Below are 25,736 nucleotides of genomic sequence, written 5' to 3'. Positions count from 1 at the left end.
GCGTTCAAAGACTTGGATGAATCGTATTAAGAAATCTAGCCGATTATATAAAGCCATATTTGTCAACTTGGAAATTGCACGTAGCCTAAACCCTTTCTGACGCTCTGTTTGGCGTTCAAACGGGAGAATATATGTGCAATTCCACACGTGACCGCGAGATGTCGCTGTGGGACGCGTCGTCATCACTGCAGCAAGGTGCTTGTATGGGGATGGTCCAGCAGGGAAGAGGAGAGAGAGAGAGAGAGAGAGAGAGAGAGAGAGAGAGAGAGAGAGAGAGAGAGAGAGAGAGAGAGAGAGAGAGAGAGAGAGAGAGAGAGAAGGCGCTGCTGCTGCTGTGTCTGTGGCTACCCACCGCAGTTTTCCGGTCTCCTTCTATCCACACGATTTTCCTTGGATACCTAGCGGATGCTATCCTTTCCTCGGCACACCAGCATCTCTTTTGCTTTCAATGCCATTCGTTGGGAATGATTTCCGTGTGTCGCTCGCTGTGAATTGTCGGCATTAATCGGGGAGGGGAAGCTAGAAGAGCGTTGTTCCTCTGGATATTACACGGTAAGCGCAATGTCATTCCAGTTGCATTTCCAGTTGTCACATTCCCCACCTACAACCACGATATCTGCCAAGAAAAAGCTCGAAACAGTTGCGAAACCCTTGGTACGCGTATTAACAGCGCATGTTATGTGAGTATACTTGCTTGTGGATGTCGCCGAGTTTGTGTTTAGCGGTTTTTATCGCATTTAAGGCTCGTATTCACAGCGCGATGAGCGCAGGCTGGGAACTGAAAATGGAATCCATTAGAGCATCATTCTCCATCCAAGACGGGGGGGGGGGGGGGGGGGGGTTACAGAAAACCTATTACTTCCCTATTGACCTAAATTTCAATGATGTATTTATAAGATTACACTAGTCCACGTATATGACCGCTGCTTCTTTGTGTAGTTTTACAGCATGTCTCTCAGGCTCTCAAATCGTTATAAAAACCCAACTGTCAGTGCCTTTTGCTTGTGAAGAACCGTTTTCATTTGTGTCCATTCATTTTGAATATCTTGATTTACTAGCTCGTGTAGCCTCGGTTTTTCTAGCATTACTGCTGAAAATTAGCATTTTTGACCATCTAATATTGACAAATTCTTTATAAAACATTGTTTAAATTGATTTTGAGTATGAAAGATGAATAAAGCCTATTTAGGTGTGCTGATGTGGAAATGGGAGGGCTGTATGTGGCTAGACTGGTCGCCTTTCTCTGCACTTGCTTAGGTGAGGCCGTCTTGGAAGAGAAGAAACAATAATTCAGCTCATAGTAGCTTTTAGGCCCTCATGTGTTTATTTATTGAATTTTGAATAATGTGCTATCTTTTCCCACACATGGCACAGTTATTAGTATGTTGGTGCTCAATATGCAAGCAGTTGTTAATGGATAGAACTGTGACATTGATGGATTTTATTCTTGATTTTTGTTGTGTCAAATTCACTATACAAACCTGGCTGCTGTGGTTGCAAGAACTTTACTGTAAAAATACTGGGATGTTTCACACTGGGAATTCTGCAGAATTCTGGGAATCCCCAGGTTTACTGTAACTTTTTATTTGCAGCTATTTTTTCTTTTTTTGCAGCAACAAGAAGTACTAGTGGCGAAGTGTAGTAGCAAGGGTTTGATTTACTGATGCCATAAAATTATGTGAATTTTCACACAAGTACTTTTCTGCTGAAAAAATCAAGAGAGATATTGCAACAGAGAGAGAGAGAGAGAGAGAGAGAGAGAGAGAGAGAGAGAGAGAGAGAGAGAGAGAGAGAGAGATATTGAAAGAGAGAATATTGATTGTTTAAGGGATCGGACATTCTCAGGTTGATCATAAATTATACATTGCACATGGAATTTTTTTTTTCCTGTGCAGAAAGGTTTCAGCACCCTGGCCCTGGTATTCACCATTTTAATGTACTGATACATAAGAGTGTGCTCTCAGGGAGCAACAGTGCTTGACTGTGAAATATTGTATGCATACTGGTATTAACCTGCTTGCTATATGGCTGCATATGATTTAGAATGTAGGAGCTCGCTGTGTATGCATTTTGTAACAGGTCACGTACACTTGAAGACCTCGCTGAGGTATCTCACAGGAGAAACAGACGAGCAGCTGAAAGCAAGGAAATTAGTGCAATATACATTCAAAACACCCATCATCATTTATAATGTTTGCAGTTGCAGTTATATGTTTCGTTCAAATGTTCGATACAGAAAATGACATGACTTGATTATGACCTGACTTTGCCCATCAATGGCCCTGCAATTTCAGGATAATGAACAGGTAATCTATAGCTTAAACTTGGTGCAAAGACATCAAACTGTGGAAAAGCAAAGTGCTGGTATTAATTATTAAAATGGTGCACTTTCAGCACATTGAGTGCAGTGGTGCTTATAATAGGCAATTTGACAACAATTTGTTATCTTTTGCCATTATCTCAAAACCATCACTTTTAGGTTTTTAGCATTTTTCTGTTCTATTTGATCGTTGTTCACCTATAGAGGTAGTTTCTATATGCCTCATTTCATATTCATTTACTCTAGGATCTAACAGGTTTACTGCAGTTTCTTTAGATTTATTTTGAAGTTGCAGTAACCTTTGCAGTTTTTGTATTCTTGTTTTCTTTGCCACAAATGTTGTTATAAATACTAACATTTTTAAACCTTTTTTGAGGAAACAGTGTTTATTAACCTTATTTTTTAAACCGTTTTGTCATAGGTGAACAGAGGAAGGCTATATCATGCTCATATAGCATTCAGTGTTCTGCTCAGGTGAAAGTAATAGACCTATTGATAAATATCCAACTTGACTCCAGCCACTTGGTATGGACTGAGTCAGTCTCCTCTTCTGATAATGACCCCAGAAATAAAGCTGTTGATGACACAGCTTTGATATGAGCAGATATGAGCATTGCCATGTTGTCATCTGTTGTCTCATCATGACACTCACTGGCTAATATGTAGTTATATAGCTGTCATACTGGAGGATATGAGAGTGCAGAGTCATACATTTCTTTTATATTTTCATTTTTCCCTAAGAAGATCTGCAGAATATAGTGACTTGAAATTTGATGAATCTTTGATGACTCGTTTTGAGGCTTGAGGTGTACACTTAATTTGTAGCTATATGCCAATATTATAGAAGTTAAACTCAAAGGATGTGCAAGAGAACAGATTAGTTAAGAGTTTATGAGTACATGGTGTGTACATGCATATTATTAGCTTATTTGCCTGTCATTTTTGAAGATTAATATCTCACTGTAAAAAAAATAACTTAAAAAAGTAAGTTACCTCGTACCGCCTTAACATTTTGGGCCCTATCTTGCACCCTGGCAAATGAGTTTGTACACTGTATGTATCATTCCTATTTTGCACCCGTGCAAAGCGGGCTTTTCCCTCCACAGACGCACGTCGGTAAACTAGGAAATGAACTTGCGCTCCCTGGGCGGGTCGGCGCTAAAAGGAGGCGTGTTTCGGCGCAAACATTCCCTAGTGCTATTTTGCAGTTCCAGAAAACAATTCCGCCACTGACCAGAAAAAACCTGGTCTAAAGTCAGTGGCGCGTTGCGCATTGTTCATAATGCTAGTTTAAGCGCGCATGCTTGGCCATAATGTAGCGGGTGCACAACGCGCATACACTTTGATTCTCTCATCAACACAGATGCAGCAGTTTTTATTTTTGCAAATCATACATTATAACAAGGAAAAATATTAACACATGAGGGAAATCATTGTGGTGTCCATGAAGATGTAATTTTTTTTGGTTTTTTTCCTCCCACGCCTGTTTAACCGACGCTGATTTGGGTGGGTTTCTCCCATCCCCATACAACGTCACTTCTCTGTCTTTCACGGTCCTGAAAAGAACTTCGGTCTCCTCGGCTATGAACCGCTCCTGGCGCGCGCCTGGTAAATCCGCCATAATAATAGCAATCCGTAATGGAACTTGCGCACCTGCTCTTAAAGGGAATGTGAGATGACGCTCCGATTGGTTTATTTCACGTTACGCCCAAACCACACCTATGAATAATGAAGCTACTTCAGACCAACCCCTTTTAGATTTGCGCCAGGCGCAAGAGGCATTTATCCCGCCGGGAAAATAGCAACAGCGCCGGGATCCGCCCACAAAGTTACTTGCGCTTTGCGCTTTGACACTTGCGTTTCAGATCGTTAAAATAGGGCCCATAGAGTTCATTGAAATTAAAAATTTGAGTTAATACAATGAGGGAAATTAGTTTGATAGAAACTCAAAATATTATGTTATCTGAAACACATTAATTCTCTAAGTTTATTTGACAAAAGATAAAAAGTTTGGATAAAAAAATTTTTTGACAGTGATAAATCCGCTTTAGAGGGCCACTGTAAAATATGGCAGTCAATATTACACTGTATTCAGAATTTTACTGTGAAATCATTGCAGACACATTTTCCTTCATAACACAACAAATGTATTACTCACTGCATGCTGGGAATCACACTGTGATCATTTACAGTAGCTGATTAAAAATATTTATTACACGGCTCTTTGAAATTCTTGATTGTGAAACAAACTCTACTATTTTTACATCTTGTATTACACCACGCCATCTTGCGTCTTGGTTATTTAGTGAAAATGACCTCAGAGGACTTCACTATTCAAATAATATTAATATAGCATTGCCCGTCTTGTGGCTAGGCCTATTGTACATTGTAATAGACTATTTTTTTCTCTAGTGGAAGCTTTAAGATGGAGTTTGGGTCCTGCTATTGTTTAAAGGTAAGATTATAATTTCCACTCAAATCATTATTTAATGCTCAAAAATTTATTTATTCAGTTTGTAGTCGTGTTTTTGTTTATTTTGCAATTATGACCATACAGAATCATTTAGATATGATTTTGAAATCGAATAGCCCCCCCCCTTGTTAAATTCCTGTGTGCATTAAGTAGTCTTATTGTTATTGTGGGGCCTCATTTCCCAGCATTGCCTTCCACACAGATCAAGTGCTTGAGTGAGCGATCTTTACCCAACTTAATTTAGCCAGTGTACCATAGAAACATCTTCTTATATGCACACTACCAATGCACCGGGGAGCTGCCTTGCTTATGTACCCCTGTCAATGCTCCAGAAAAGACTTGATAGTAGGGCAGAAAAACATTATTACCTGACTGCCTGGATTATGCAGACCTGGAGTGAGGAGAGACAAGCTGTGCTCACTGAGCATTTGCATTTATGATTAAGGAATCCACTGACACATGAAATATGAAATATGAGAGACAGCAGGGCCCTGGGTACCTATTTTTAGATTTGCCAACCAAAATAAATTCAAAAGGAAGGTTATAGTGTTGTTTTTTCAGATGTCATTATTGTTTTGTTTAAAGGATGGTTTAAAGTTCCCAACCTAAACCGGAATAGTTTGCTTTTTAACTGGAATCATTTGAGATATCTTGGATTTGCTAAATGAGAATTGTGATATTATTTATGCAATATCAATTCATCTGAATGATTGTTTAGTATATTTTTAGAGGTCAGTGGTATAAGATAACTTGACAGTCAAATAGCCATTGTGTTATGAACTTGCTTTTGCAAACAGTGTTATACTCTTTATGCGATATGCCATTATACTATGGTATATTATTATTATTAGAGGAATACTTCATGCTTTTGCATAGTGACCACCATTCAACTGGACAACTGACTACTGGCAACCTTTATTGTTACTGTATATAATAAAATAATATAATTTAAACTTCAATTCAATTATGCATTTATTTGTTAGGTATCCATGTCATCTACAACCAACCATTCATTATGCACAGAATACTAGGCAACTGGCCATTAAATTATTGAAAAATAATAAGCGGAGTTACACCTGGTGTGCATTATTTTTCAATAATTCATGAGCCAATTTTTATGCTTTTACCATGGTTACCACACCTCAAGACATTGTTTAAATGTTTTAGAGAAAGACCTTATATAAATTATAATAATTTAGTTGGGAAAACATGGAAATTGTTTGCCTTTGTTATTGATGCATTTTGTTTCGTAGAATAAAAAGTGAAATATATATTGAGCTTGTGTTAAACATTTAACAAAAACCCCAATCAGGATCTGGGTTCTGGGTTAATTTTGCTATAATTACTTTTCTTATTATTAAAAATACTTAATATTACTCCTTATCCCCAAAAATGTTGTATTTGATCTTATAATAACCTTATTTTTTTCAGAATGCATAATTAAGATGTTGCAGTTGTCACAGACCTGTGACGACAAGCTTTATCACTGGTTAGAATAAAAATATTTGATTTTTGATTTTGATTTTGACGTCTCTCCAAGTAAGATAATTGAAAATGTTTGTATTAGTGAGAGTTTTGGGTCCTGCTATTGTTTGACCAGTAGGGGTCCTCTTAGCCATCATTCAGCGGCCAATTATAGAGGGTCCCAGCATGTCGGTGAAAACAATCTGAAACAAATGCAGAATGTGGTCTTAAATTAGCTTTTCATAAACAAACACAGCAAATGGGCTGACATGACACAGTGAACATTTGCAAGTTTGAGGTCTCCATTAGATTCATTTTCTTCATCCTTAAGGAATAACACACTGCTTTGTCTTGGAGACCTCAGTGAGTGTACATTTCCACTGTTGCCACTTGTACATAGATAACACTAGTAAACACAGCTTTCAGCAATGTCAACTCTCTCCAGCAGCAAAGTCATTAATCCCATACTAGGTCAGGGCTCTTACTGAACCAACCGCTTCCACCCAGAGCTACACAGGCATGGCAGAAATGTCCTCGTGCCACGCTTGAAAAATCCATGCCGTATACTGATATCCCATGATGCATTTTCCAGGCAGGCGTACAGCAGAATGGCAAATATATGTCAGTTCCCTCCCTGGCATGTCACACATCATCAGTAGTTTCCTTCATGGAAGTTGAAGGTTGCAGACATATTTGAAAAGTAAATCATGACATGTAAACAAACATTTTTTTATCAGTGAGTTAGAAAAGAACTAAACAGAGAGCTTTTTTCTGGGTTTTTTTCCAACTAGAGACAGAAAAAGTCAGTAAACGGACACCAAATGGATAATTGTTTCAATTATAGTTCTTAATGCGCACAGGCTTTACCTTTAATTTGCTGGGGAAAGAGCGGAAGAGGTGGCCATTGAAAAAAATAAAATGCATCACCACCAGAGACTATAGAGGAGAAAAAGCCCTAATAAGCAGTGGGGCCTGTTTGATCACAGCAAGTCTCACATAATTACTCTTTATCATCGATGTCACGCTCAGCTGTCCTTTGAGAACATGATCTGAGAAGCATTTTAATTGCCTCACATTTGCGCTGCTTCTTAATGTATCGTTGACATTTTAGGCAAGGAGACATGTCTTGGAAAAACTATACAATTCTCCACCAAGACTTTTGCCGATAGTTAATTAGCTCTAGAATGTGCAGTGATATGGCATAACCAAGTTTTTGTAGTGGTCACTCTTATTTAAATTTAAATGAATGCGTATCATCATACATGTATCATACACTTCTAGTCCACTAAAAATGTTTACAGCAAAGACACGGTTAATTAAATATACCTATTGCAATATAAAAGACACATTATCTCCAGTCTCATTTCGGTGCTTTGTGCAGGAGAGCATAACGTCATCTCCCAGTGTGCCAGCCTCACAGAAAAAGAGATTAGTTTCCTTTAAGACCTTATTGAACATTTTAATCTTGCAGTGTGCTCAGAATTTTATTGCTCTTTCATTCCCAACCTTGTCAGTCGTGTGTCGAGACAATAAATAAACAAATATGTCCGCAGTCAGAATACAAAGGACCGATTAATGTCTGTGTGATTAATGAAGCTGTAAAATATTTGTTTTCCCATCCCTCGGCATATAAGTTATATAACTAATATACATTGTAATAATTCGAATTTTACTTGAATGATTTCACATGAGATTTCACATAAATATTCTTAATGAACTGCCCTTGTTTTCTTTGTCTCATTAATTCCAGCAACTAATCAAAGCCTGATTTTACACTGAAAATACTGCTGGGTGTGTAAAAGCGTGTGAATGTGGGTGTGACTGTAAACACAATATGTGCCTTTTGTTTGTGCATTTTGATACTTTAGTATCCTGCGGGAACACATGACTAATCGTGTACCTGGGATCACAACTGTGATGCCTGCCAATAGCAACATCCGCCGAACGAACAACACCATGTCCTGTAGGTTTACGTAGATCCTTTTTTCTGGGACATCTGGCGTTTCACTGGGTGATCAGATCTTGGGAGTAAGTCTTCTGAATCTTGCGGAAAAACAAAACGGTAAACGTCCGAGGGGAGTAAACCGTTGTCAAAAGCATATGGCCAGAGTCTTAATGGGATGTAATGGGGATGAAAATGCAAAGGCAGGGCAGATGTCTTGAATGAGATGTTTAATGCAGAAAACAAGATTAACCGGTTGCAAGATTGCATAGTGTAAAGCGTAAAAAAAAATTATATTACTTGAAATTTGATCAGATGTTTGGACTGAGGTTTCTGCAGTTCTGATTTTTGGTTCATTTCTGCTGGTTTCTGTTTTTGTAGATACTGTTGCTATGAGTTGTATATAATCCCAAAGGACGGAAGATGCAGCAATTCCATTGGGTGCAATCACGAGACTCTTACACCATCATATATGAACCTACACATGCAGCAAACACAAACTCATGCTGAAAGATAGATGTGCAGCACAGTGTAGACACTATTTGAGATTTTTATTAAAGTAATTTTATCCAGTCAAAAATAGCCTAGTTTTTTGCCATCGAAAACCACCTTGAATCATCAGTGCAAAGCATCTTGAGAAGAATTAGTTGCCGTGCGCAGCATCACTGATATGATCCACTGTAAGCCTCACGGTTGCCTTCTTGGAGAGAGACTGTCATAATGGATTGATATCTCTATGGTAACGGGAGCCTGTTAGCAGGCACAAGCATGATGTCATAGACAAATTAGGCATTCAGACATGAGCCCCAATAGAGAGATCCTCCTTTGTTGTAGGGCTTTCAGCGATACTCGGCTGACATTAATTATGAACGTTTCACAAATTTGATCAATTTATATCAATTTCCCTTTTTTGGTTTGATATCTGCAGCCAATTCAGTGGAAAGGCTTAAAATGTCTACATTCACCTCAGTGGTTTCAGACAGAAGTCATTGTGGAAGCACATTCAAGTACGTTAATCCAAAAATGTAGCTTTTGTCACTTTAAATGAAAAAGTGCCAATGAGGAAGTGAAATGGGATATAAGCGCTTGTTGGGAACAATGGCTCTGGTTCTTCCACTGTTCAATTTGTTTAGTGTTTGACAATGAAATTGAGGTTGTGTTACGGGACTCTCCCGTCTACTGTCTCGAGCCTTATCTGACAGGTCAGGGGCCATTGTGAAAGGCGTTTTAGTAAAATTACAGTAAACATTCACTGAGCAGCTAGCGCAGGCCTGTTTCTAAGGTAACTGTGGCCTTGGAGTGATTGTAGCAATCATGTGACTTAATACAATTAGACTCTTTTACCTGTTTCTCAGTAATGCCTTTTTCTTTTTCTTTCTTTTTCCATTAAACACACAGGGTGTGTTCAGCCAGTGAGCTTCTGTATGGTCTATTCAGTATGTTAAGAGTTTTGCCATTTCCTTTTAATGTGTAATATGCTTGTGAGTCAGAAACCGGAGTACTTATTATATATTAAATGTTCATTTGGATTAATGCATCCTATAACTCCCCTAGCTGATGTATTGTGCTTCCACGTCACAGCCCGTTCTTAGTGCTCCATCCAGTTTCAGCAAGTCTTTACATGTTTTGTTATGAGAAATTCTCCACATATAATAACATCGCTGAATAAAATTGAAAATTTATTGGAATTTTTAATATTCCGATAAAAACACCACTTCAAAGAAAGTCAAGTGTGCTTGATTTCAATGATATATGATATGTACGCAAGTTGATTATGATCAAAATTACATGAATATTGCATCGTTATTTTGTATAATGGCAGCATAAAAAGGAGATGGACACTAGAGCTGTCGCGATAGTCAATATATCGACTTATCGCACGATATATGGAAATGAGCGCGATCATTTTTGGTGCCGCGATATATTGCAACTGATAATTTGTTTTATTATTAAAAATAATAATTAGATTTATTTTTACATTACAATGAATGTCACCAACATTTTAGTTGATCGCGCTGCCTCTGTCATCTTGTCTGCACTCTGTGTCGGAGGCGGGGCTCAGGCAGCGTGTCCCCACACACACACACACACACACACACAGAGAGAGAGACACCGTCAGGTAAAGAGAAGGCGTGAACCAACTGCATTTTAAAGTGTTCTGCGACATCTACAGCGAGCCAGTTAGGAATAACGAGTCCAACATGGAATTGAGCCATGTGAGTGATTTTATTCAGAGTGAACACGGTGAATCTGACTGCAGTAACGTTAGATGTGAAAGATATGAATAAAAATGATGTTTATTCAGCCAGCTCACATACCTGTATTTACTTCCTTTTTTCGGTCGAAGTCCACAGTAGTCAATTGTCGAGTTCGCGGGCGCGATCATTAGTTATCTTAGTTACCAATGATCGCGCGCGCGAACTCGACAATCGACTACTGTGGACTTCGACCGAAAACAGGAAGTAAATACGGGTATGTGAGCTGGCTGAATAAACATCATTTTTATTCATATCTTTCACATCTTTATTCATATCTTTCACCGTGTTCACTATGAATAACATCACTCACTTGGCTGTTCACTTAAAATGACACATCAAGGATGTTAACAGGTTTAAAACTAGCCCCGTTTAAGTCAACAGTGTGCACATTTTAAAAAGAGGATAACACGGTGTAGGAAACACCGATTTTTGTCGTTGTTCTCTGTACTGACAGCACTCCAAATTTACCAAAAAAATGAGCTCAATGTTAAAATTGACCGGAGTTCTCCTTTAAGCCCCACAAGGTAAACATGTTGGTGTTCCTTTCTCGGAATCTGCCTAACAATTAAAAAACGAATCTGACAGCAGAAATGTCCTGTTGATGCATCTGTGCCTTTGTGTGAGACACTTTAAAAGTTTAAATTGACATATTACTTTGTTTTGATCTAGTTCTTTATACCTTGCACTTTTTTGTTAACGAAAGTGTATTTATTTACTTGTTTTATTTATTTGGGATATATTTTTTCACATTTCACAATGTCTAAATATTGAATAGATTAAGAATAAAATGTTCTTTGAAACAGTGTATTTGCATTATTATGCTGTTATATTGTCATTATGTAATCAGTGGCATAAAATGGTCTGAAAATTACAATATCGTTTATCGCAATTAATTTTGGTGCAATATATCGCACAACAAAAAGTAGATATCGTGACAGCTCTAATGGACACTATTTCATTTTAATGTTGACAGGGCAAGCCAGTGGTGAAATGGTGTTTATTTGGAATGTTGAACATTCAGATTTCATTTAGTGATGATTATTATATGCAGAGAATTTCTTATAGCAAAACATGTAAAGGCTCTCTGGAACGGCAATACATTTTTATACACTATTGTTCAAAAGTTTGGGGTTGGCAATTTTTTTTAATGTTTTATAAAAAAGTCTCTGCTCACTCAGGCACATTTATTTGATCAACTGTGAAAACATTGTGAAATCACAGAAAATTGCAAATGTGAAATTACAACCATTACTCCTGTACATTTTTTTAAATAAAAATGTTTCTTTATAAAAACAAGCAAACAAAAATTATTCGGGTTTTCATTTGTGATTATAGCTGGATTTGGCTATAATGTGACTTTTTGACAGTTATGAAATCATAAACCAAGTTTTTCTTGAAAAGGATGGCATAAACCAAAATTAATATGTAATTTTCAGCTCATTATTGTCACGTTTCTGTTTGTGTTTGGACTTCCTCTGTGTTCATTGTTCAGTTTCTAGCCACTCCCCCTTCATTAGTTCATTTGGTTCAGCTGTGTCCTGTTGGTTACCAGGGCTGCGTTCAGCGCCGACAAAACGTTGCAGAACGTTTTTTAAACAGAAACGGTGATGCGTTGAACGCACTGTTGTGATGACGCAAGAGTTGCAACTACGGCAGCTGAGAAGGCTTTTTGTGTTCTTTGTGAAGAATTTTCGGAGCCTGATGAAGTCGGTATAAATATGTTTAATACTACAAAATATGCCCGATGTTACAGTTTCTGCACTTGCCGCCCAGAACACAAGAGAACATCCCAATCGAGTGAAGGGATTTGTGGAAACTGAAATGGAAGCACATCTTACCTAATAAAGACTAAAACACATCTATTTAGCCTCACATTCTTGTTGTTCATAATGTTTTATTAATACCCTGTATTTTCTTTCTCATTTTTAGGAAAAGCACTTTACATGCATTGTTTATTTCTATACCAAATGTCATACACTTGCAATGAAGCTAAAAATACAAACAACTACATCATTATGTTGATATCCTATATTTTTTACAATAATACTTATGACAAACATGTCTTCTGATATCCTCAGTTGTTGCGTATCGAACACATTTGTAAATTACTTCCATTGTGCGAGTTCTCTTTAATACCGTGTGCTTTATATACATGTTGCTGCTGATTGGACTGCAGTTCTGACACGCCCACCAAACAAGAGAAAACGCATCTCAAACCCCGTTGCACACCGGTGCACGCTGTTTCCAGGAAACATGACGTTCAACCCGGAAACCGTAGCAAAACGTTGCGCACCGTTGTGATCTTGAACATGCCCCAGGGCTCCAGACTAACATTTCCACTGGTTGCACTCGTTCTACCAACTTTCTCAGTTGGTCGCACCAGCATATAATTTGGTTGCACCTTTTTTTTTTTTTTTGCTACATGCCATGGGATTAATCAATGCATGCTGATGAATAGTGGTCTTAATCTGCATACCATAGTTTTGCACTGATGTAAAAAGACTGACAGTGACAAGACCTCATGTTAGAAAAATGTTTTAATCTTTTAACTATCAAATCAAAATAATCTCAAAAAAAACAATTAAAAAGTTAAAAGTAAAAAGATGACTGTAAAAAATAGTAGTATTTAATTAAATGCATTTATGGGGAGATTACTACATTTTATTTAATTAAATGCATTTATGATGAAATTCATTGTCATGTCAATTTGTGCTCATTTTGACCACAAACTATGCGCTGTCACTTTAATTCAGCGCATGCAGCACAGCAGAAATAGACTGGGGGCCCTATTTTAACGATCTGAAACGCAAGTATCAAGCGCGAAGCGCAAGTAACTTTGTGGGCAGGTCTTGGGAGCGGTTGCTATTTTACCGGCGGGATAAATGACTCTTGCGCCCGACGCAAGTTTAAAAGGGGTTGGTCTGAAATAGCTTCATTATTCATAGGTGTGGTTTGGGCGTAACGTGAAATAAACCAATCAGAGTGTCATCCAACATACCCTTTAAGAGCAGGGGCCTGTACCATGATGGTAGTTGAACAAACTCAGGGTTGCAGGATTAGTTTCGAGTTGACAAAACCAAACCAATCCAACCAGGCTTTGTTGGTACCATGATGCTGATCATCACCTTTCTCTGTCAACTCAGGCTTTGATCCTGAGTTTAGGAGTTAAGGTGTGACATCAGTAGCGAACAGCCAATCACATGCTGAGATAGAGTGAAACTGCGATTCATTTCTCGCGAGAGAAGCAGCACAATTCACTTATCAAATAAAAGTATTAAAATATTAAGAATTGAAACAAATTTACACAGGAAAAAGAAAATAGCTGTCTATGAAAGAGGACAACTAAAAGAAAGTCTCACTACTTTATATCAGTGCAAGTAAAAGTTGTGAAGTTAGTTTATACAGTTGATAAAGGTATAGAGAGAATTGCTCTCTAAGCTTTAAGCTCACAAGTAGTCATTTTATAGCTTCATTGACTCTAAAGCGTATTTATATTACCTTTATATATTTATTAATTTAAACTCTGCGTAATAATAATTGATGAACTAAAATTATACATGTGTGATCAATTAAGGGTATAATAATTACATAAATAATATCTAAATCATACACATTTATTATTCTAAATAAGCATTACTAAAAGCCAGACGATTTTGTCTTTAAAAATCATTTGCTATGTAGTGACCTCTAATTTGGAGTAGAAAAAGGTGGAGTGACTTTACACATGTCAGACATATGTCACTTTGTTCACAGCTGATTGGTCCAAGTTCGGTTTGCAACCTCTTACCTGGAACATAACCTGCCCCGGCCCAGGTTAGCCGTGGAGCGTAAGTTACTATGGCGATGAACACTGCTAAAAGCCAAACCACTTTCATGGTGCCTAAAACCCAGGGTAGGCGCAAACTAAACTGAAACATACCTGGCTAGCCACTTAAACCGGGTTCATGGTATAGGCCCCAGGTGCGCATGTTGCATGGCGGATTGTTATTATTATGGCGGATTTACCAGGTGCGCGCCAGGAGCGGTTCACAGCCGAGGAGACCGACGTTCTTGTCAGGGCAGTGAAAGACAGAGAAGTGACGTTGTATGGGGATGGGAGTTTTTTTTTTTTGACGGACAAACTAATTTGTCAGATGTCCTTATATACATATGTGTCTTGCCACTATTGGGCAAACAGGTCTGATCCGTCATTACTACAATTAGCCTAAATAATTTGGGTAAATGTGTAAGCTAGATTTAGGCCTACATTTTTTTACATCTTCATGGAGACCACAATGATTTCCCTCATGTGTTAATATTTTTCCTTGTTATAATGTATGTTTTGCAAAAATATAAACTGCTGCATCTGTGTTGATGAGAGAATCAAAGTGTATGCGCATTGTGCACCCGCTACATTATGGCCAAGCATGCGCGCTTAAACTAGCATTATGAACAACGTGCAACGCGCCACTGACTTTAGACTAGGTTTTTTCTGGTCAGTGGCGGAATTGTTTTCTAGAACTGCAAAATAGCACTAGGGAATGTTTGCGCCGAAACCAAGCGGCAACCTCCCTATCTCTCTCTTGAAACCAACACGGAAGTGAATTAATTGATGTTTTATTAACAAGGTTCGGGAGGAACACGTTCTAATGATCAAACAATCAAGTCAGCCAGCTGTCAGCAATCAGTAATCAACTGGTCCACTCAATCAGCACAAATAAAGCCTATAAATACACACAGTCAACTCACCCATATTCCTCGACAGTTTTCAGCATCCCTCCACCACCCCATCTTATCTTCCTAAACAGAGATACGGGGTCCTCTGGGTTCGGGCCCAATTTCCGAGCTCGGAGCCCTCCCCCCGGACAGCACGCCAAATACGCATAACCATTTTTATTCTCTGATCATTGGTAAGTGTGAACTCGTGAAACTGCAATTCATCTACTGGCCGCTTGAGGCAGGCTGCAGAAGTGAGTCAAATCTGCATCTCCCCCATGTTAAAATGCCCAACTTTACAGCAGAAAAAAACATGTTTACAGCCTGGAGCAAAAAGTGGTTTTGGTCTTTATAGCTTATTTTGCCCTTCATGACAACTGTGAGGGGGGTGAATTTTTTTACAACTCATCCGTTTAAATTATATTAAGCCTGCATAATTAAGGGTGTGGCCACTTGAGTGACAGGTGGATTGTGGCCGTTTGTCTGCTGTCTGTTAACGTCACCCTCAGTTAATTCCAGCAGCTGCTGTACTTGCCATCTCTGCCGTGTTTGTGCTTTTTTCAGAATTATTTCACACAATTTAATACACGCATTACCTTTGCCCACGCCGTTGGATTCAGTTGTCGAGTATGGTGAGAACAACCAGCGCTGTATTTCCAGTTGTTTTCCTCGCATGCACTAACGTTAATGGATGTCTGACAATTTCCTTGCTAAAAAAGTCTATAGATATAGAGAGACCACACTCGTTATGCGGTACTGTTGCTCTCACGGAACAGATATGCTTATTTAACTTTTTAGTGTTAAATAAAAAGTACCGTCAGATGAAATCCTGCAGGTGTCAGTGCTTTCTCTCAGTCCATGCAGTAATACCCTTGAATGAGCGTGGATTTCTAGTGCATTTACTTGAACTTCTGAGGTAATATCTTTGGTTTAACCCATTTGAGAAATTGAGAAGCAAGGCAAGTTGGCAAGGCAAGTTTATTTATATAGCACATTTCATACACAATGGTAATTCAAAGTGCTTTACATAGAAGAAATTAAAATAATCAAAACAAATAAGAATAATTAAAACAGTTTAGAATAAAAAATAAAGTACAGTAAAAACAGTCGGACGAACAGTGGCACAGTGCTCATTCAGTAAATGCATAGCTAAACAGATGTGTTTTGAGTCTGGATTTGAATGTGACTACTGTAGGAGCACATCTGATCTCTTCTGGAAGCTGGTTCCAGCTGCGGCTGGCATAATAGCTAAAAGCAGACTCTCCTTGCTTAGAGTGAACCCTTGGTATTTCTAGCTGATGTGATCCTAATGATCTGAGTGATCTGTTAGGTTATATTCAGTTACATATCTGCAATATATTGAGGTCCTAGCCCATTAAAAGATTTATATACCAGTAATAATACTTTAAAGTCAATCCTAAATGTAACTGGGAGCCAGTGTAGAGACCTGAGGACTGGTGTGATGTGTTCATATTTTCTGGTTCTGCTCAGAATCCTGGCAGCTGCGTTCTGTATGAGCTGCAACTGTCTTACGGTCTTTTTAGGAAGGCCAGTGAGGAGTCCATTACAATAATCCACCCTGCTGGTGATAAAAGCATGCACAAGTTTCTCTAAGTCTTGATTGGAAACAAAGCATCTAATTCTTGCAATATTTTTCAGATGATAGTATGCTGATTTAGTTATTGGTTTGACATGACTACTGAAACTAAGATCTGACTCTAGAGACACACCAAGATTCCTGACTTGATTTTTAGTTGTTAGACCCCTAGCGTCAAGGTATGCATTCACCTTGGGAACTTCATCTTTGTTTCCAAACGCAATGACTTCAGTTTTGTCTTTGTTTAACTGAAGAAAGTTTTGGCACATCCAACTGTTTACTTCATCAATGCATTGGCACAGGGAGTCAATGGGGCTGTAGTCATTAGGCGATAGGGCTAAGTAGAGCTGTGTGTCGTCTGCATAGCTGTGGTAAGAGATTCGGTTCTTTCTCATTATTTGGCTCATTGGGAGCATATATAGGTTGAACAGGAGTGGTGCAAGAATTGAGCCTTGAGGGACTCCGCATGTCATGGACGTCCACTCAGACTTATGGTCTCCTATACTCACATAATAACCTCTCCCTTCTAAGTATGACCTGAACCATTTTAGGACTATCCCAGAAAGCCCCACCCAGTTTTCCAGCCTGTCAAGTAGTATGTCGTGATCGACAGTGTCAAATGCAGCACTGAGGTCGAGTAGTACCAGCACTGATAAAATCAGATTTTAAAATGGTCTAAATAAAGCTCTTTACGAACTTGACGTGCGATGCCATGCTGACTGACATGTATGCGCATGAATCACTGTCACACGCACAAGCTCAGAGCAATATTGTAAGTTACTGCATGATAACACATTTTTATAGCAGAATAAAAATACATCACTATACACAGTCTCACTTTTAGTTACGTCTTTTAACTATTATAATATTTCGAAGGGCAAAAACGTGAACTAAACTATTGGCTTTAATTCTTCAATCAGCTTTCACTTTAACGCGAGGCCAGTAGCTCCACCCACGTCCTGCCTTTTTGGCCATTTTTCTGTTATCCGGTAGTGATGAGAGGTGATGCGCTGCCAAGATGGCGACGGCCGGCCCCGCCCACTTTAGGCTTCAAAAAACGCTCTTCAGAAACCTATGGGTGACGTCACGGACACTACGTCCATATTTTTTTACAGTCTATGGCCGAAACACGCCTCCTTTTTGCGCCGACCCGCCCAGGGAGCGCAAATTAATTTCCTAGTTTACCGACGTGCTAGCCTGGGAAAACCCAGACAACTTCCGGCAAATTTAGATTTGCTCTGAAAGTTAGTCTGGCAAAGAGCTCATTCAAGCCCATTTCCAATCCGTCGAAATCGAGGCACCAATCAGAAACGTTGGGGCGGGCTTTACACGATGACGTCAGCGCTGGGATTTTGAAGCAGATTTTGTAGCCTACATTACAAAGATGGATGCCGCCGTCGAACATCACTCGTTCGAATCAGCTATCGCGTCTGTTTTAAGCGATTTGAACGTTTCCTTTTTGTTAAAAACCGAGCAAAGAACAACACACGGAGATGTTTCTCCGCCGCTCTGCATACGTCATCTCCTTCATCGCTCTGATGGGTTTTAGGTCTATCCGCGACGTCCGTTGGTGACGCCCCTCTGGAAATGATTTGTCTATGATGCTTTGCCAGACTAGAATGTTAACTAATGCAGTTAACTAGACTTTAATAAATGGAACCTTATTGTAAAGTGTTTCTGATTTATGTCTCTTGAGTTCAGTGTTGGACAGATCAGTTGTTTTAACCATTCAATAAAGTGAATCGGTTCAAAGGAGTAATTAGTTCACGAATCGGACGTGTCATTAACGGACCACGGCACACGTTGTGTGATTATCCAGGCAGTTTAGGACATCGCACAAGATTTGTCTCAACACAGAAAACATTTCATCACTAGATAGATTTTTTTGTTTTGTTTATCGAAACTTCAGAGTTGTGAATTGTGCTAAAATAGCGTTGCCTTTATTTTAGCACAATTCACAACCAGTGGTAGTTAAAAAAAAAAAAAAAAACTTTGGTCTTCCGACCTTTTACCATCGTGTATTCTCAAAGATATTCAGTCAACTTAATTCATTAATATGTGCGAGGGAGGGAGAGAGAGCAAGACAGTTTGAAGAAGGTGAGAGTGCGCGCGCGACCAGGGCTTTCACTCTCTCTGCTCGTTCTCTCAGTTAAACAAGCACAGCAGTCAGTCATCTACATCACTCACCGGTCAAATAAGGCTTTGGCGGGACAAAAATACGCCTAAGGCTGACAGAAAACAGCGCGCAAGTTCCACTCTTCTTGCGCTTGATGTTTAAACTGACAGGACTTGCGCTCATAATGTATGCGCTTATGTGCGCTTATGTATGTGCAAAAACAAACATCCCCGCCCCCACACTCACATCTATACACACGTCAAATACACAGGAATCATTATCGGCCTGTTCACATCGACCCTATTTTGACATCGCAACGATACCGATGTGTAACAAATTGACCATATCGGCCGATATTATATTGCACCACTAAAATTAATAGTTGAATAAAGTCGTTATTTTTGGGGGGGTTTTGCACACAAAAAGTATTCTCGTCGCTTGATAAACTTAAGATCGAGCCACTTTAGTCACTTGGACTATTTTAACAATGTCTTTAATAACTTTTCTGGGCCGGCAAGTTTCAATCCCTTTGAAGCCTATGGAGGAGTGATCCAGCTCTCAAATTTAATCAAAAATATCTTAATTCGTGTTCCAAAGATGAGCGAAAGTCTTACGGGGTTGGAACAACATGAGGGTGAGTAATTACTGACAGAATTTTAATTTTTGGGTGAACTATCCCTACTTTTCCCATTTCGCCTTGTACCTCACCAGCGACTAGAATTTGTTTTCACAGATCTTACTGTTCAGGCAGTAAGATCTGTGTTGTATATTCTCTCTTTCACACAGAACAGACGTGTTCATAGTTGTACCTGATGTGGTTGTGTAAAAAGGCTCTGTGTTCTGGTGCTCATAGGTACTCATAGGTACTCATTCGCACGTGAGCAGCCATTTTCTCTCTGTTCCTGCTGTGTGCAGACTGTTCTCTGGGGAAGCTTTACATTTGGGTGGTTGATTTTGAGAGGGGAGGGAATTGCCAAGGAGGAAGCTGAGGATGACGAGAGTGATCTGATCTGAGAGAGCCAGAGCATTATAGTGGGATTTCATTACTCAAAATCTTTTTTAAAACCCTCTAATTCACTTGGTGATGCATTTCCCTTTGAAACAGGAATTTTTATGGGCTTGCTTGTCATTCTTAAAAAAACAAACAAAAAAACTAGTCTTTAGTTGCATCACTGTTGCTAGGTTGTATTAGTGGTGGGGCTTACTCATTTTAGAGAGCATCTGAATGGGTAATTATCTAAAAGTGCAGGATGGGTCAAATATTTCTGGTTGTTCAAAGTTTGGGGTCAGTATTTATTTCTTTTATGAAAGAAATCGATACCTGTATTTAGCTAGAAGACATTGAATTGATCAAAAGCGACAGTAAAGACATACAAAATTTTTTTCAAATAAATGCTGTTGAAGTTCCTATTCATCTAAGAGTCCTGAAAAAGACAAATCATAGTTTCCACAAAAATATCAGCACAACTGTTTCATTGTTTCACAACATTGCTAATAGTAAGAAATGTTTTTTTGAGCACCAAATCAGCATATCATTTCTGAAGGATCATGTGACACTGAAGACTGGAATAACGGCTGCTAAAAAATCAGCTTTGCATCACAGGAATAAATTACATTTAAAAAAAATATTTATAGATAACAGTTTTATTATGGAGTACATTAGTGTAGAGATGACATCAAAGCTAACACACATGAACTAAAAGAGTCTTTTCTGAAGTTTATATATATACAAATCAAAGCATGTCAGCGACAAGCTTAGAAATTTTGGTTTGAATCATAAACCTTGAGAGATAAGGAGACAAAAGTAGGTCAATGACGAGACTGAGAGAGACTGAAAGAAACAGAGACTGTTAATTAAATATGTCTAACAATTATTACATCACGACAAACAATCAAAATGTAGATAAAGCACTTTGATTAGTATTATGACAGCTGAAAAGTGCTGAACCACAAATTTTTATGTAATTTTAACTGACAATATGTCTTTGTAAAGGATCTGTTTAAACTTTAAACTGATTGCTCTAGTACACAGAAGCATGACAAAAGCCTTGCAGAGTTCGTCTTGAATAACTATTGATGCTATTGTTTTGGTTCACAGAAGTAATGCCAGTACCAGACCAGCCCTTTGACACAGAAAACTCCAGCATGTTGAGCCCGGTACTGAACGCCTCCAATGGAGATGGATCTGAGACTGAGACCACCTCTGCCATCTTGGCCTCTGTTAAAGAACAGGTGGGTACTTCATGCCAAACTACTGTAAATGTATTCATTCTTACAGATTGTCTCTGATAGAAGGTTATGTTTCCCCATCACACTCATAGTATGAAGCTATATGGAAACATTAATTTTCCAACTGTTTAATTAGAAACTCTCTGAATCTTTATATACCGTAAACAGTAATTACACAGAACCATACCAGCCCTCAGATGAACTGCATATGCCATCTGGGTTAAGGAGCCGCAAGGTTTGATGGGTTTTCGCGTGAGTCATTTCCATCATCTCGTGCTACCGGTTTCATTTAGCGCCTTGTGTCTAAATTCACAGATACAAATGGTTTTTGATGGTCACCACACTGCAAATGTGCCGTTGCGCCTCAGTATCACATGGTTTTGCGGACGAGTGGGAGTAGTGGATGTAGGTTTTTGGGCTGTGTGGTGTAAGAAATGTGAAATATTTGACACGGCATGTTGCAATCAGGTCTCCATGGTATGCTAGTCACTACGCTGCGTCGCTGCAGCTTATCTTTAATAAGACTGGTCACCTGCTTGTCAGCAGATGGACAGCTTCATAGACATTGGTACAACCTTATGATAAACTGGCTTGATCTCTCAGGAATAATGACAGGTGATTGTAATTGCTTATGCCCTCCTGTCATAAAAAAAAAGTCGTTTATGAAATGATTTATAGGATTATTGCATGTCAGAATTTAGTGTGCAATAATGTATAGTATTTCTCACTTTCACTTTGCATATATATATATATATATATATGCAAAGTGAATCATATATATGTCTATATTGGCTGGAGGCCATTTTTGAGTCAAGACTATGTGTAGATAAAAATGGATTGTGACAAGCCCTTCGATTCCTGCTAGTGTTTAGCTCACACTCCTGCTTTTAACTATGGGGCAGAAAAAAGAGACATGCTCTCAGGGTTGGAAATCTACACGGGGAGTGTTAAAGTAGGCCACAGCCATAGGCTGCTCTGGGCCAGTCTAATAGCTCTCCTATCAGAGCGAGAAAAACTGTCTGCCATCGTTTTTTGATGCTTCTCACTAGAGGGTACTGGTGGACAGGGTCTATGACTCTACACTCACCGGCCACTTTATTAGGTACCCCATGCTAGTAACGGGTTGGACCCCCTTTTGCCTTCAGAACTGCCTCAATTCTTCGTGGCATAGATTCAACAAGGTGCTGGAAGCATTCCTCAGGGAGTTTGGTCCATATTGACATGATGGCATCAAACAGTTGCCGCAGATTTGTCGGCTGCACATCCATGATGCGAATCTCCCGTTCCACCACATCCCAAAGATGCTCTATTGGGTTGAGATCTGGTGACTGTGGAGGCCATTTTAGTACAGTGAACTCATTGTCATGTTCAAGAAACCAATTTGAAATGATTAGAGCTTTGTGACATGGTGGAAGTAGCCATCAGAGGATGGGTACATGGTGGCCATAAAGGGATGGACATGGTCAGAAACAATGCTCAGGTAGGCCGTGGCATTTAAACGATGCCCAATTGGCACTAAGGGGCCTAAAGTGTGCCAGGAAAACATCCCCCACACCATTACACCACCACCACCAGCCTGCACAGTGGTAACAAGGCATGATGGTTCCATGTTCTCATTCTGTTTACGCCAAATTCTGACTCTAACATCTGAATGTCTCAACAGAAATCGAGACTCATCAGACCAGGCAACATTTTTCCAGTCTTCAACTGTTCAATTTTGGTGAGCTCTTGCAAATTGTAGCCTCTTTTTCCTATTTGTAGTGGAGATGAGTGGTACCCGGTGGAGTCTTCTGCTGTTGTAGCCCATCCGCCTCAAGGTTGTGCGTGTTGTGGCTTCACAAATGCTTTGCTGCATACCTCGGTTGTAACGAGTGGTTATTTCAGTCACTGTTGCCCTTCTATCAGCTCGAACCAGTCTGGCCATTCTCCTCTGACCTCTGGCATCAACAAGGCATTTCCGCCCACAGAACTGCCGCTCACTGGATGTTTTTTCTTTTTCGGACCATTCTCTGTAAACCCTAGAGATGGTTGTGCGTGAAAATCCCAGTAGATTAGCAGTTTCTGAAATACTCAGACCAGCCCTTCTGGCACCAACAATCATGCCACGTTCAAAGTCACTCAAATCAGCTTTCTTCACCATACTGATGCTCGGTTTGAACTGCAGGAGATTGTCTTGACCATGTCTACATGCCTAAATGCACTGAGTTGCCGCCATGTGATTGGCTGCTTAGAAATTAAGTGTTAACGAGCAGTTGGACAGGTGTACCTAATAAAGTGGCCGGTGAGTGTATGTCGTATACAGTGTTTCTCTCTGAGAGAAAATTCAAAAATAGGGCTGCACGATATATCACAAATGTACATAGCACGTTATTCATATTGCAATGGCTTGCGATATCTGAATGATTTTAATAGGCTACTTCAAAAAGTAAAAGTTTTAGGTCAACACATATAGCAAAGAATAGACTGAGCACGCTACTGTTGTGACTTGCTTGCCTTTAAAATTTTTTATTAAGTATTCATGTAAACACAGTCGGTTATGTTTTAAGTGAACGTAAACAGTTGGGAAAGAAATTGGATTCGGAGAAATGGGATCCACGCATTAGGTCTTAAAGTGACAGCAGCCTAATACAGTAAACCTGCTGCTGTTGTCTGTCAAACAACAAAAGATAAAGAGAAAATCACTCACTGCTCTTGACTGAATAACTCTTGTAGCTTTATTATGAATCAATGTATATTTAATTCATGTGAAGACTATGTAGTGTTTTAGTTTTATTGAGTTTCTGTATTGTTTCTTACTTGAATGCTACTGTTAAATAGATATATAGCCCTACCTGAAAAACATAAAGCACTGTTAATTTCATTTCTATCTTTGTTTTGTTGTATTTGCCCAATTGCTTGTAATTTGCCTCTTTGTTCTTATTTTTGATAATAAATATAAATTAAAATAACTAATAGTCAACCCGTAGTTTCAGGTGTTTTTGTTCACCTGGATGTTCTTGATGTTAAGTTTCCAGGTTTATACAACTATATATATTACCAGTTGAGCAAAGATGGTTGGTATTTAAATATATATATATATATTTTTGCATTAATGTAAAATTACATTGTCAGATTTGTGACATTACTGTTTATGTAATGCTAAAACACTGGTGTTCACTTTCAGAATTTAGGGTTAGTGTTCAAAAGTTTGGGTCTGTACGATTTTTTTGAAAGAAGTGTCTTATGCTCAACAAGGCTTTTATTTGATCAAAAATGCATTAATGTTGTGAAATATTATTGCACTGTAAAATATCTGTCTTGTATTTTAATATATTTTAAAATGTAATTTATTTCTGTGAAGTCAAAGCTGATTTTTTTTAGCAGTCATTATTATTCCAGTCTTCAGTGTCACATGATCCTTCAGAAATCATTCTAATGTGCTGATTTGGAGCTCAAGAAACATTTATTATTATTATTATCAGTGCAAATAGCCTGCCTTGTAGGTAGAAGTTATTTACACTAACTCTGCCCACCAATATCTGGTTGGGCTTGACCAAAGTACAAAAAACGCCTGTAATTTGTCAGCTGCAGTGGCGTAGGGAGTAAGGCGAGTAGAAGATGGTAGATAGACACATTTCTCCATCGCATATCAGATTGGAAAGGCATTTATTTTCAATAAATATGAAGCAAATATGTGAAAAGTGGAATTAAAGTGCCTACCAGTTATTTAATAATAAAGTGTTTATCGGGTAGGGTTAGGGGTAGGTGTAGGGAGCGCTTTATTGTCCTAATAAGGCGGCAGACTGAGGTACAAATAGTATCTAACTACTACACTTGTTGCAAAGAAAATACTGCTATTTTTACAGTGTAAATAGAGTCTATTGCTATTTGCACTTAGTGTATGGCATCTATCGCTTAGAAAATATGCTATTTTTACTTAGTATTTTTAATAGAAATATTTTGTAACATTAAAAGTATCTTTACTGTCACTTTTGATCAATTTAACGCATCCTTCCTTTCTCAATAAAAGTATTAATTTCTTTTAAAAAAGAAAGAAAAGAGAAATCTTTCCAATCCCAAACTTTTGAACCATGAATTGCTACTCTCTATCAAGGGATAGTATTTTAGCCCCAGCTGGTAGATACTGTAACTACACCATTTGGCTTTAAAAAGTATATTTCTCCATCAATGGCCATTCAAAATTTGTTGTTTTTGCTTGTTCTGATCAAATTCATTTATTTTTCATATATTTAGACAAAGAGACCTTGCTTGCTATTGCTAATCAGTGGTAGGTCATGTTAGCAGGCAGGGTGTTCATTTTATAATTTGTGTTTATTTTATTAAAAAAGAAAAAACATCATTATTTCTGGTCCATTTACCAAAAGAGAAATATTTTACATGTTCTAAAAGTGTTTTGTCAACATTTAGGAGCACACTAGCATCAAGAAGACCCCAAAACTAGCAGAAAAGCCATAAACTAAAACTCATATTTTCATGATTTCGTGTGTTCTGTATGCATAAACCACATCCATGTTTCAGTATGACCTTCTGTGTGTTTTTCAGCAATTTCTTACGTCTGCTTTTTATTATAGTCATATTGTCATACAGTATCATGAATCTCTGATTCATGATACTGTTATCAAGTGCAGCTGGCATGATGTCC

The 25,736-nt window shown here is 38.6% G+C and overlaps 1 protein-coding gene across 8 annotated transcripts in view; it reads left to right on the top strand.

Annotated features, from left to right (window-relative positions):
* Positions 1-266: 266 nt before the first annotated feature.
* The window catches only part of ctnnd2b (catenin (cadherin-associated protein), delta 2b), a 106,416-nt gene continuing 80,946 nt past the window's right edge, over positions 267-25,736 (top strand). For 5 of the 8 annotated variants that reach the window (XM_056267545.1, XM_056267544.1, XM_056267542.1 and 2 more), the window contains exons 1-2: positions 267-552; positions 20,964-21,097. In XM_056267545.1, coding sequence (XP_056123520.1) covers positions 20,969-21,097 — 129 coding nt within the window. In that variant the 5' untranslated portion in view covers positions 267-552; positions 20,964-20,968. The remainder of the gene's footprint in view (positions 553-20,963; positions 21,098-25,736) is intronic. The other 3 variants (XM_056267548.1, XM_056267547.1, XM_056267543.1) reach the window with 1 other exon arrangement.

Source organism: Rhinichthys klamathensis, unplaced genomic scaffold (assembly GCF_029890125.1).
Source record: "Rhinichthys klamathensis goyatoka isolate OS25496 unplaced genomic scaffold, OSU_Roscu_1.1 h1tg000261l_1, whole genome shotgun sequence".
Classification (NCBI taxonomy): Eukaryota; Metazoa; Chordata; class Actinopteri; order Cypriniformes; family Leuciscidae; genus Rhinichthys; species Rhinichthys klamathensis.
This window is presented reverse-complemented; position numbering and strand designations above follow the sequence as displayed.